General features: G+C 50.9%; 1 protein-coding gene and 1 long non-coding RNA gene across 5 annotated transcripts; one reads left to right on the forward strand and one right to left on the reverse strand.

The window, feature by feature from the left end:
• Positions 1–606: 606 nt before the first annotated feature.
• Positions 607–9,409, reverse strand: LOC102556249 (uncharacterized). Of its 4 annotated transcripts, none has more exons than XR_015637221.1 (9): positions 9,208–9,409; positions 8,739–8,787; positions 7,822–8,144; positions 7,474–7,562; positions 6,541–6,808; positions 5,630–5,770; positions 4,610–4,729; positions 1,602–1,687; positions 607–1,232 (listed from the first exon to the last, which is right to left on the reverse strand). It is a non-coding gene; the product is annotated as an uncharacterized LOC102556249 (long non-coding RNA). The 4 variants fall into 4 exon arrangements; XR_015637219.1 differs by having other exon boundaries at positions 607–1,408; positions 6,537–6,808; XR_015637218.1 differs by lacking the exon at positions 8,739–8,787 and having other exon boundaries at positions 607–1,408; positions 6,537–6,808.
• A 387-nt stretch (positions 9,410–9,796) lies between these two features.
• Positions 9,797–11,456, forward strand: Tmem271 (transmembrane protein 271). Its single transcript, NM_001399686.1, has one exon. It carries the CDS (start codon positions 9,839–9,841, stop codon positions 10,961–10,963), a length of 1,125 nt encoding a protein of 374 aa, NP_001386615.1. The 5' UTR covers positions 9,797–9,838; the 3' UTR covers positions 10,964–11,456.
• The last annotated feature ends 906 nt before the right edge of the window (positions 11,457–12,362 follow it).

A 12,362-nucleotide genomic window follows, 5' to 3' on the forward strand; every position in this document is an offset into this window, starting at 1 on the left:
AGGGTTGGATAAAATGCTTACGTCTAAGGTGTGTTTGAAGCGGTGCTGACATTTCAGTGAGGAGTCAGTTCTACCCTGCAATTGTCCTTAAGCTACTGACCGGTGGCATTGTTATAAGAATTTGGGGGAAAGCCAAAAAGCATCTTCTAAATTGTCATGGCATGGGCCACCTTGACCACAGAGATAACACATTCACATAAGGATATTTTCCTCATGTGATTCCAGAATGAAAAATGACACATCACAACCATCCTATAATTACAAAACGTAGAGAAAACCAAAGGGAGACAGAATAATGATTATTATAAGTCAAACTCATTTGAGGGCATGACCTCTGCACAAGGCAAACTATAACCTTTCAATGTCTATTCTAGTTCTTATATCATCTTTGGCCTAGGGCCCCTTTCATATCTAATTCTATCTATCTATCTATCTATCTATCTATCTATCTATCTATCTATCTATCTATCTCTATCAGCTATCTATTAGCTATCAATCAATCTATCAGTTACCAATCTATCGGCTATCTATGCAATCCTAACTCACTCCTCCATCCATCTATCCTTCATCAATTTATTCACATGTATATGGCTAAGCACACACACATATGGTTGGACAATATTGATTCTTTACTCACTTAGAGATATGTATTAGATACAGCTTTGTTACTTCTGATTGACAGTATTTTACAGTGTGCTTTTACCCCAGTTTTTATAGTTATATTGAAGCATAATTGACAAAAATCAAACCTGTATACATTTAGTTTGGTCCCTTGAGCACAAGCATGTCTCTTAAACCCAGGGAAGTTCTTTGAGTCTGCCTGGGCTCCTCGGCTGGCACCATTGCTGGCAACTCTTAAGCTGTTACACGAGGCACTGGAGGCTTTCTTTGATTCTCTGTCACAGTCTTGCCTTGTTTCATGATTAGCATTTGAAAACCATGCTTTCTGTCCTCTGTCCAGCATTTGAGTTATTTCAAGGGAAGGGAGACCCTGCCACCTTTGCTCTAACATGGTTTTGGCAGGGGTCATCCTTCTCTGCTTTCTTGTGACTCCCTGCCTCAGATGAAACTTCAGTGAGCATCCCTGAGCATCTCTGTGAGGGTGTATTTGAAAATCTGAAGTGGTTGTCCAGCCACCAAGCTCTTGTTCGCCCTACAGGATGGTTGTGTCTACTTACGTCTGCTAAGGAAGAAAGGCTCCACCTGGACTGTCCAGCCCTGGTTTTGGAGGTCTAGGAATACAAGGACATAGTGTGGTAGACAGCAGCAACAGCATGATTTCAGACGAGAAAATGAACACAGGAAACACAAGAACTCCATTTGATGTGTTCCACAGGTAGAAGGAAAGTTCACCCCAGTTGGAGTGGTGGGAGGCTGGAGTATGTGGGAGACAGAGCCAGAACCATTTCTAAAGGAAACCAAAGCAGAGAAGGGTCTTTGTTCTTTCTAGCACAGCATCAGTGCAAGCTCCTGCAGAGGTGGTCCAGCAGTGTCCTCATGGCGGAGAGGCAGAATGACAATTCTCTCTTGGGAGATATAGCTCACTGATCTCGCTAAGACATGGGCAGCTGGCAGCTCTGTCTACCCCTGACATGACTTACCTGGACTCTTTACTGTCATAAACAGAAGCCAGAGGAGGCTTAGGTGGATTCCCATTAAGTGCTTCATTTAGACTCCAGAGGAGACCCTGAAAGACATGTGAACAGTCTTTGAGGTCCATTCAAGAGGGGTCTCTCAGGCTTCTCAGGACAATTTCTCCTTCCATGTTGGCGCTACTCATGGTGTGACTTCTGATTTATTGCCTGGGTCTGGGGCCTAGGATAGCATCCAAAGCTGTACCAGTCTCTGTGTCCCTGGATTGGCAACAGCACTCGCTGGACATATTTTGTTCCCCAAATTTCACCTGTGCCTGGTTTAGAGTCAGTGCTATGATAAACTCACATGCCCCACGGCTCCACCTTGGGGGATGACTGCTTAGTTAAGCCAGTGTGGTAAACATAGCTGTCCTCCAGGGAGAAGCCTGAATCAGGAGGCAGAAAGACCATGGTCCATATGAGTTTAAGGACAACAGAGACCTTTGCCCCGAGGACCCTAATCTGCCATCCTATTGGTCCAGGACAACAGATGGCTATACCTGCATTTGCATGACTCTGCTGGTGGGTTTAGGCAGGACAACTAACTAGTCTAAGTGGAAATATTCAAAAGGCAACCATGGCCAGCTGAGCATCCCCCTGCATCCGCCACAGGGTTCTTGGGCATATGTCCTCTGGGGACAGTCCTCAGGAGCTCATTCTCTGAGACACCACAGGAAGCCTTCTCCACAGAGAAAGAGGAATATCAGCGGCACTGATATGTCCCTCTTAAATTCCTGCATTCAACTCCTGGCTGAAAGGACTAAGCCTCAGAAGATGTTGTTGGAGGTTCTGTGAGAGGGCAGCAGGGATATACTAGCTGGTCTGAGAGCAGACCAAGAAACCCTAGAAAACGAGGCAGGGGTCATGTGGTGCTTTGAATAAGAATGGCCCCCCTAGGCTCATATTTTTGAAAGCTTAATCATCAGGGACTGGCACTGTTTTAGAAGGGTTAGGAGGCATGGCTTTGTTAGAGTAGGCACGGCATTGCTGGAGGAAATATGTCACTGGGTGTGGGCTTTAAGGTTTCAAAAGCTCAAGCCAGGCCCAGTTTTTCTCTGTCTATCTCTGTCTTTCTCTGTCTCTCTGTCTTTCTGTCTCTCTGTCTCTCTCTCCTCTCTCTCTCTCCTCTCTCTCTCTCTCTCTCTCTCTCTCTCTCTCTCCCCCTCTCTCCCTCTCTCTTTCCCCCTCCCCCCCTGCCTGTAGACCAGGATGTAGAACTCTCAGTTACTTCTCCATCTTCGCTACCTGAAGGATTTTTTTCTCTCCTGCAAAACTGTTTCAAGAAGCAGGAGCCGTGCCTTCCCTGCTAACTACTCCCAGACACTTGGAGCAGCTTGGTGGTCTGCTGAGTTATTAGTGAATGAGCATCCTCAGAAGGTCACACAGTTCTTTCCTGTATCTGTTTTCACTTGTCTGCCGGGTAAGATAACGTGAGGAAGTAATGATTCGCTGGATTAAAATATGAAAAGGTGGACTGGAGAGATGGCTCAGCTGTTAAGAGCACCCGACTGCTCTTCCAGAGGTCCTGAGTTCAATTCCCAGCAACCACATGGTGGCTCACAACCATCTGTAAAGAGATCTGATGCCCTCTTCTGGTGTATCTGAAGACAGCTAAAATATGAAAAGGTGGCTCTATAACCTTATTAAATCCGTGCCATTACTTGAGCTAACATAAAATTTTTATTAGCAATTTAATGAGCCAGTGAAATGGCTCAGCAGGTGAAGTCACTTGCTACCAAGACTGATGACCTTAATTTGGTCCCTTGGACCCGCAAGACGGAAGGAGAGAATCAAGTGCTCCAGGTTGCCCTCTGAACTCTACGACTTCCCCCAATACATTTACGTCCCTGCATGCGAAGCCACAGCGCAATGAGCAAATGATCGTGGTTTTAAAAATTGACAATATTTCATTAGCATTTTCTTACGCAAGTTTGGAAATAACATTTTAAGCGAGAGCACTTATCTGTTTTTTATTCTATAACTTCAATGTGACTCCCTATTTCTTGCAAAACCCACTGCTTTTGTAACTCTATCACTGACAACCGTATTGCAAAATTAGGACATGAATAAACCCTGATTACATCTGACTCAGCAGAACACTCGCTCCCATCGCTGACAGGAGGGCGCTGCTGTGATCTGGATGCTGTGCGCTGTTTACACGTGAGCTGATGAGTTCCAGGGAGGACAAGAGGGAGTCATATTGAAACGCATCATTAGAGACGTACAACGTGCATACCATTCCTGCACAGGTGATGGCTCCCAAAACACTAGAGGACGTGTGTGCAGGATTGGATAGCTAGAGCCACAGTCTAGCGTCCGTCCAGTCTGCATTGCTCACGTTGCCCTTCACTTTGTGAATACGCTAAATAAGCAGCCCCAGCCAGATTTGCACCGCTTGCTCATTTCTGTGGTGTAAATTCTCCTGCTGCGCGAATCACACGCCATCACCCAGAGCCACTGAGCAAGGGTTTGGGAGAGACGGAATATACATTTCTGCTTAACTTGATGCAATTTCAGAAAACAGGTGAGAGAAAAGTACGTTAAAGATAGAAAATGGTTGCTTTAGGTATTTGCTGTCCCTATTTTAATATATTTAATTGTGGGTTCATATAACTGACTTTTACCTGGGCCTGGCCAGCTTCACCAAGACTTCAATCTCTGAGGGCCCCTTCAAGATGACGCTTCTGAGGCAGATTCCTTACCCGTTTGAAGCAAGCTAGAAGCTGAGTTCCAGATCCCACAATTGGACGCCCAGAACCACTACAATGTTGATTATTAGAGGCAGGCTGTCCAGTGTCTACTTTTTAAAAGTCCCCCTAAGATCTTTCCTTGCAAGGCAGCTGCTTTTTTTTTTTTTTTTTTTTTTTTTTTTGCCAAAATTCTCTGGAGCTCTGAACATTACGAGACTGTGAGGCCCTTCTGCAGCACAAGCCTAGACCACACTGGAGAAGTTATGGCTGTCTGACTGAACTTACAGGTTGAGTAGTGATGAGTTTTCGAGGGATCAGCTGAAAGAGGTATAATATGTGCTTGGGCTATTACAGGAGAATCCACAGGGCCAACGTACGCCACATTTCCAGTCACGCTTCTATTCACTGTTGATAAAATGATAGAGACTTAGAGACCACGTAATTTTCGAAAAAGCTAACCAAGTGTGTGTGTGTGTGTGTGTGTGTGTGTGCGCGCGCGCGCGCGCGCGCGCATTACTGAAGATAAGTGAAAGTGTTGATAGCATTCAAAACCAGGCAATGCAAATTAAAGCCACCATGAGAATCCATCTATGGACGCCAGGCTGGCCAACATGCTAGGGAAGCTGACACACCTTGTGTTGCTAAAAACACAACCCAGGAGTATACACATACGGCACGGGGGGATGGGGGCGGAAAATGATTCTAGTTAACGATCTTCTGTTTTCTTTAAGGATAACTGTAAATGTGTGGTGATGCAGCCCAGCAATCACACTCCTACCACACACCTAAGGAGTTGGAAGCACGCTCATATCGACTTAAACCTGCATGGTACCACGGTTGAATACAGGTCAGTCACCCCGTCAGAGACAGCCGGAATGCCCACCATGCCGTGAATGGATAAACACTTTTTACTAGAATTCTATTCAGCAATAAGCACAACCAATCGATTCATGTGAGAGTTTGGACGAATCTGAAAGGCACTGAAGCCAGACAGAAAAGGTTGCCCATGCACAGGAAATCCTGTATACTGCATGAGGTGGGAGTCGGGAAAAGCTGAGCTTAGCATTTGCAGGAGTTGGACCAGCATTGAGTCATGAGTGGGTCGTCCGTATAATGTATGCAGCTGTCCAAACTCGTGGAATCATACAGTTAAAATCAATGATTCTTATTGTACATAAATTGCACCTCGATGCAAAGAGGGGGAAATAGAAGTAAAGACAGTATTAATCAGACAGGGTTACTCAGCTGCGTGTCTCAATGATTCCCGACACACCATTCCCAAACAAGAAGCAATGTGTTGCTTACTGCAGTGAAACTGGTCAGCTGCAGGGTTTCATTACCAGCCATGAGTGAGCCAGGGCTGTGCGCAGCATCGTGGACACGCTCCACAAACATTATTTATGGAACAAAAGAAGCCAGGTAGGGAGAATCATGCTCTCTGACTCTCTGTAAAATAAAAACAAATGAACAAACAAAAGAAAACAAACCAGACCAGCTGTAGCGGCTGGGATAGATTCCTTCTACAAATGCCTAAGCAAGTGCAGGAAGAAGCTCTGGTTGGCTGACAGGTCCTGGGCCGTGTCTCGGGCACTTCTGTCTTTCGTAAGTTAGATAAATGCTTGTTTCTATGCCATGAAGATAGCACATTGTATATTTAATATTTTCTGTGTTACATTCTATAAGACTTTGAACATAGTAAGAAACACTGTTGTGTCTCTGAGAACTCGGCTACGGTTTTGGAAGATTCACCGTTGGGTGTTTTGCACAGAGGATGCCTGCACTGCCTGTGTGAAGTAACAGATTAACGTGGCTGTTCCTAGGAAAAAAAGGGGGGTCGGGAGGGGGTGAGGCTTAACAATGAACATTTCAACTATTTGGCTACTTGTGATGCATGAACGCTTGTCCCCAGAATCCACAGGCGAGAAACGTGACCCCCAAAGTCATATGGTCATGGTGTTTGGTGGAACCTTTGGGATATAATTGGTTGAGCGGTTTTGTTGTGGAAGAAGCTCTTTGGCTGCTCTGTCTTGCCAAGTCATTCCTTACACCATACTATACACAGCACAAGGGCTTCACAGTTGCAAGCACTTCTGAAGTGTTAGCTAAATAAACCATTGTTCTTTGTAAATGTTATTCAGTTACAGTAAAAGAAGGTAGACTAAGACATATGTTAATAAAATATTTAAAAGGTGATGGTGTGGGAGAGTGATACCTGCCCCCAGAAGGCCGCCAGACCTCTGTAGGAACTTGCACAGTAGTTAATGATGTCATTTTCCTGGAAAAGTGGCAAAGTTATCCCTCACCGGTGTGGTTCTTTCTGGAGTTGCTCTCCTTCCTGCCTCTGACCCTCCAGGTCACGTGACTAGACCGCAGCTACCCTGGGTCCCCTCCTTGGCATGCATGGAAGGTTAAGCAGACTCTGCAAGTGGAAGTTGAGGATGGCTCACAACAGAGCATGATGAGCTCTTCCTCGGTGAAAGGATCCTGAAATAAAGCAATTCAATCTGCTCTAAAATCCTACCTGGGTTAGCTTCAATGTCATCCCCGGTTTCGCTGTCGCGGGACCACAGATTGCCCCTCCCACTCTCCGCTAACTCCCAGTCCTTTTAGAAAGACTGCTGAGCAGAAGCTGCAGGGTGATTCCCTGTACCTGGGATTTTACACTGCAAGCAGAGAGAAAGCTCCTTTCGCTCCCCTAGATCCCAGGCAGCAGAGCTCCTTCTCAGCACACGCCAGGATGCTCGCCTGAAATCTCTGTGTTCCTGCCCTCAGAATAAAATTGAATTGCTTCGGCTTAAAGACCCTTCTCAGTGAGTTCCCCTCTCCGTGTTTGCAGGCTCCTGCCACCATACTCTCCAAAGAACTAGATTTTTTTTTTTTTTTTGGCACCACAGACACGTACATACTCAGCTAGCCCCAGAAATAGTTGGAATTCTCCTGACCTGGCCATTTCCAATCCGACCTGATAGAAAAGACCTATTTGTACTCCAGGGAAATCCTGCACCTTGAGGATCCTCTGCAGGGGTTGGAATCAGGAAGGCATCGGGGGTGGGGGGAGCATAGCCTGGTCACAGAGTGTGGGTTTCTGTCCCAATTCCAGTCACTAATTTACTAATGAAAAGTCCTACTGGGGATAACAGGGGACCTACCTCACCGGTTGTCCTGAGAAGTGAGTAAAAGAATGTTCCTGAAAGCTTTCAGTACTGAATGCATCGGATCAGACAGGCTCCAGACAAAACTGAGGCAATTAAGAAATATGACAATAAATTTTGAGAAATGAGGAGGCAATATCGGGGGGGGGGATCATTGTGGAGTGTGAATATACCCTAACGGGGAAAACATCATGTTCATGGACCCTGTGGTGAGTATAGAAATGGAAAGGTGGTTAGGGGGGTGGCAGTGCCCCTCTAGAGGAGAAACAACCCCAAAGAGTGCTCTGAGGTAGAAGGCATCCCCATAACCCTACCCAAGTCTTCCATCTTAAGACCAGACCTCACCCTTCATGGATGTGGTGGCTTCAACTCCTTCTTCCCCAAGACCAGCCAGCCACAGGGGTCACATGTGGGTTGCAGAGAGGCAGCTCTGCAACGCACAGCGGCTCCAGATCTCGTTTCCCTGGAAACTGGAAGAACCGTTGGAAGTTTGCACTGAGCTCTGCTCTCAAGCGTGGGCGCCGCGATCCTTACGTACGAGGGCTCGCGGAGCCTCCTGGGCCACGCGCCAAGCTCGCGGAGGTAGGGCTGTGCCTTTGCTTTCTGGCGAGTCATCCTTCACCAGGCGCAGGACCGGTATGCTGCTGTTTCAAATTCTGCTCCTCCTGCTAAAAATACAGAGAGGCAGGCTCACTCTTTCTGAAGCTATGGCCCGAAGTGAAACCCACGCAAACCTCCGGGAGTCTTTGGAAAGCCTCCATACACCCACTAGCAATCGGCTTCCCGGAAGGGTGGGCAAGAACCCCAGAGCTGCCTCGGACACATAGGCGCGGCTTCCCCAGGCAATACAGCGCTCAGTTTTGGAAGGGTCTCTGACTTTAAAGGGCAAAAAATAGGAAAGTCCCTAGGCCTTTTCCTGACTTGAACCTGCTGTGGGAAAGACTCGTGCGCAGGCGCATTCTCTCCACCTCTCCCTCTTCCCGGCTCTCGGACCCGGCTTCTCCCAGCCCCAGCTAAAGGCGCAGCCAAGGCAACCCGCGGTTCCGAAGCTGCTGCGCAGGCGGCCTGAATCACCCACACCCCGGACTGCAGGCCAGGGCGGGGTTGCCAGAGGGAGGCCTCCAGTGGTCCAAGTCCAGATCTGGGCTACTACAACGTTCTCCCTTCTCGTGCACTCGAGCACAGGCCGAATTTATTTACCTGAGTGTGAGGGATTTGTCTGCCAGATCTGAAAACGGAAATGGACTCAGAGCTGAACTCACCCGAGGTTCTCCCCAAGACTTCATCCTGGCCTTCTCCATGGCTGGTCCTCTGAGAGAAATCTCTAGCCAGTTCTCCCGCATACCCTATTCATAACCCCCCAGCACCTACAATACTCTACCCACACCTCAAGGCGACACCTTTCCTGCACATTCACCACATAACACACAGACACACACTTGCACACCACACGCCTGGACATTGCACGTACACTGTGTTCACCCTGCGCACATCTCGGAATGCACACCGCTCCCCGCCACAGGACACATACGTGCACACCACCCTCACGTACCCCATACTCTACATTCTGCGTACATCCTTCACACAGGTACACAGCACACACCCCTACATGCCAGCACTTCCCAAAGAAACACACTTGGTCCTCCATCCCCGAATACCCTGCTCGCTGTCCTCCATTCCTTCTGAACATTTCCCCTTTCCCCATTTCCTCCTCCAGGCTCTCCCTCATACCGATTCCTACTGGTGAACCCCCACTAACTTCTTCGGTTTCCCGGGTCCAGCCAGGTGGGCGTGGAGAAGAGCTGCCCGGTGGATGGGAAAAGCAAACTCGGGGTTTGCAGAGGTGGGAGGTCCTGGGGGTGGGGCCCAGGGGGTCCCAGGAGAAGGAGGCCCCGCTGGAGTGGCGTTCCCAGGGCTGCGAGCTCTGGACAGCGGCATTGACAGGAGGAGGGCAGGAAGGCGGAGACTTGGCGAGGGCCCCCTCTCCTAGGGGAGGGCCGGAGGGGCGTCTTGGGGGCCAGAGGGTCCGGAGGGGGCCGCGGAGGGTGGTGTCAGGGAGAGGCGCGCGGGGCCGCGGGTGGGGGGGCCGCGCGTCCGGGGATCGGCGCCGCGGTCTGGGGAGGGGGCGCGCGCACCTTGCGGTTTTCCGCGCCGGCTTGGTTCCCGGTGCGGGGTCGCGGCGGCGGCGGCGGGAGGCGGAGGATGCGGGCTCCAGTAGCAGCGGCGCGAGCCCGGGAGGACGCGGGAGGATGAAGAGGAGGCCGGCGGTCCGGCCGCGCGGCGCCGGGAGGAGGCGCAGGCGGCGGGGGCGGCGGCGGGCGGCGGCGGGCGCGCCGGGTGCGGGCCGGCTCCGGCGCGGAGGATGAAGTGGAGCGTCCGCGGGGCCTGCGCCGCGCTTTCCTCCTGCCTGCTGCTCGCCTGCGCGCTCAGCGCCGCCGCCGTCGGCCTCAAGTGCTTCTCACTGGGCTCGGAGCTGCGCGGGGAGCCGTTCCGGCTTGGGGCGGCCGCCGGAGCCTTTTACTCGGGGTTGCTGTTGGCTGCCGGCCTCTCTCTGCTCGGCGCCGCCCTGCTGTGCTGCGGGCCCCGGGAGGCGCCCCTCGCCCGGTCAGGGGCCGGGCCGGGCCCGGGACTCGGGGTCCCCGCATCTCCGGCGGGCGCTCCGGAGCCCTCTCCTGGAGAAACGCGGGCGGCTGCCGGGCCCTCGGGACCGGTGAACAGCCAAAACCTGCTGCTCCTAGGCGTCCTGGTCTTCATGCTCGGGGTTCTCAGCGCCTTTGCGGGAGCAGTGATCGACGGCGACACAGTGTCCCTGGTGGAACGCAAGTACTCCCACTATTGCCTGCCCCCGCGCACGCCGGCCGCTGGCCCTGGCCCGGCCACTGGCTCTGTAGCCCCAGGCACTAGCACGCAGCGCTCCCGCAGCAACCTGGACAGCACCACGACCGCCAAATGCCGCCAGTTGAAGGACTACCAGCGCGGCCTGGTGCTCTCCACTGTATTCAACTCGCTCGAGTGCCTGCTGGGCCTGCTCAGCCTCCTGCTGGTCAAGAACTACAAGTCGTCGCAGGCTCGGCGCGGCCGCCGGGGCCGCCGGAGGGCAAGCCGATCTTTGGCGCGACCGCGGGGCGGACCCGGGCTCCGCGCTCAGCCGCTGGCCTCCCGGACCAGGCGCGGCCGCCGGGGCAAAAGGGGGCGGCGGCTGCAGCCACGGCCCAGCGAGGCCTCCATCCTATCCCCGGAGGAGTCCGACTTCACCACCCCAGGAGATTGCGCGAGCTTCGCTGCGCACCACGCTGTGTCCTACATCAACGTGGGCGTCTTCCACGCGTTTGACGAGGCGGGCGTGGAGGTGTGCTGTGGCGGGCACCCGTCCGTGGAACTGCCAGGGTATGCGCCCTCGGACCCCGACCTCAACGCCTCCTACCCCTATTGCTGCCGGCCGCCTTGTGAGATGGCGCGCCCTTGGGAGCCTAGCCGAGCCTGCTGAGTTCAGGCCCGATCCCCAACGAGACACCCAAAGGGTAGCAGTCAGGCTTTGCTTGGTGTTGTGCCTGCGTGAGGCTTGGCACTTATTCTGGCCGGGCCTTGTGATATCTGCGAGACTCTAGGACACTATATGGTATTCTCCTTTCTGTGTGAGGAGGTGTCTCCCTTCTGTGTCATTCATATCCGGACTCCATTTAAAGTTTACAATAAATGTTTGGGGTGGGCTCGCCGATCACACTTCTCTTAGGCAAGTCCATACCCCAGGACTGTGCTTGGAGGTCCTGGGTCGAATGGGTAAGAGCAGAACGCCTAGCAAAGGTGATTTCCTGTAGAGGACCTCTCTGGCTGAGAGTGCAAAGCAGTTGGAACTGTAGAACAGAAGAACAACCAACAGCAACACTTTGTACCCGGATGTGCCTGCTTCTGTCGACACTTTCTTACTGTAAAGCTCTCCATAAACAGTGAAAATGTTTGGTAAATTTATTGCAATTTGACATTGGTGAGTTCCTTTATTAAATTGATTGCTATGTTATTGGAGAATGTCCATCGGCTTGGAATTGGAGGATGTCTACATGCAAATCAGCATGGGGGAGAGTGGCTGAATTGGGACAGACAAACTCTGAGTTAGAACAGCTGTGTTTTGCGAGCTGGTTGACTAGGTCCAACCTGTCTCTGAGCTAACAGCTGTGTGGAGAGACACTGATGCCAGACCGCATTTCAGTTTTTGGAAGCCGTTTGTGTGGTTTCTACTGCAAAGCAGTAGGCTTTATTTTTGGTTAATACATATGAACAGTTTAATCCTATTTTAAAAAAAATCAAAGTCTTAGTTTTTCTGCGAAGTAATTTTCCTGTTAACTCAATAATCTGGTGATTTTAACTATATAGCATTTCATTTAAATACACCACTCTAATAGCCTTAATGAATGTGGAGGACATACCTTAAGTGAGTATGATATATGCGTGTAGTCATTTACACACAATATGATGTGAGCTCTATATGACTGGAGTGTCTCTGTCCTTCTGGTGGGCTGGCTGGGGGCCAAGCGTCTTTAAGTCTTGGGAAAAGGAGTTCTGACCCCCATGTGCCTGGACTAATGACACTGGCAGGTAGTGACTCACAGACTAGCTGGGAACAGCTCTGCCCCAAAAGGTGCTTCTTTTATATGAAGGAGAGGAACAGTTCCTCTGCATGTGCAAATACCCACGTATCAAGCACCACAGGCTAACAGAGTAGTGGAAATCCTGGGTAATGTCTTCCGTGTGCAAAAGGCTGCTGCTGTGAAGAAACCTGCTTAAGGAGGAAGCACAGTTCCCAGTCACAGGCTGTGTGATAAGGCCTTTCCTCAACTTCCACATGCCCTGTCCAGAGCTCCCCTGTATCCCTGATGACTGTAAGCATC

This window comes from Rattus norvegicus, chromosome 14 (genome assembly GCF_021556685.1).
Source record: "Rattus norvegicus strain SHRSP/BbbUtx chromosome 14, alternate assembly SHRSP_T2T, whole genome shotgun sequence".
Taxonomy (NCBI): Eukaryota; Metazoa; Chordata; class Mammalia; order Rodentia; family Muridae; genus Rattus; species Rattus norvegicus.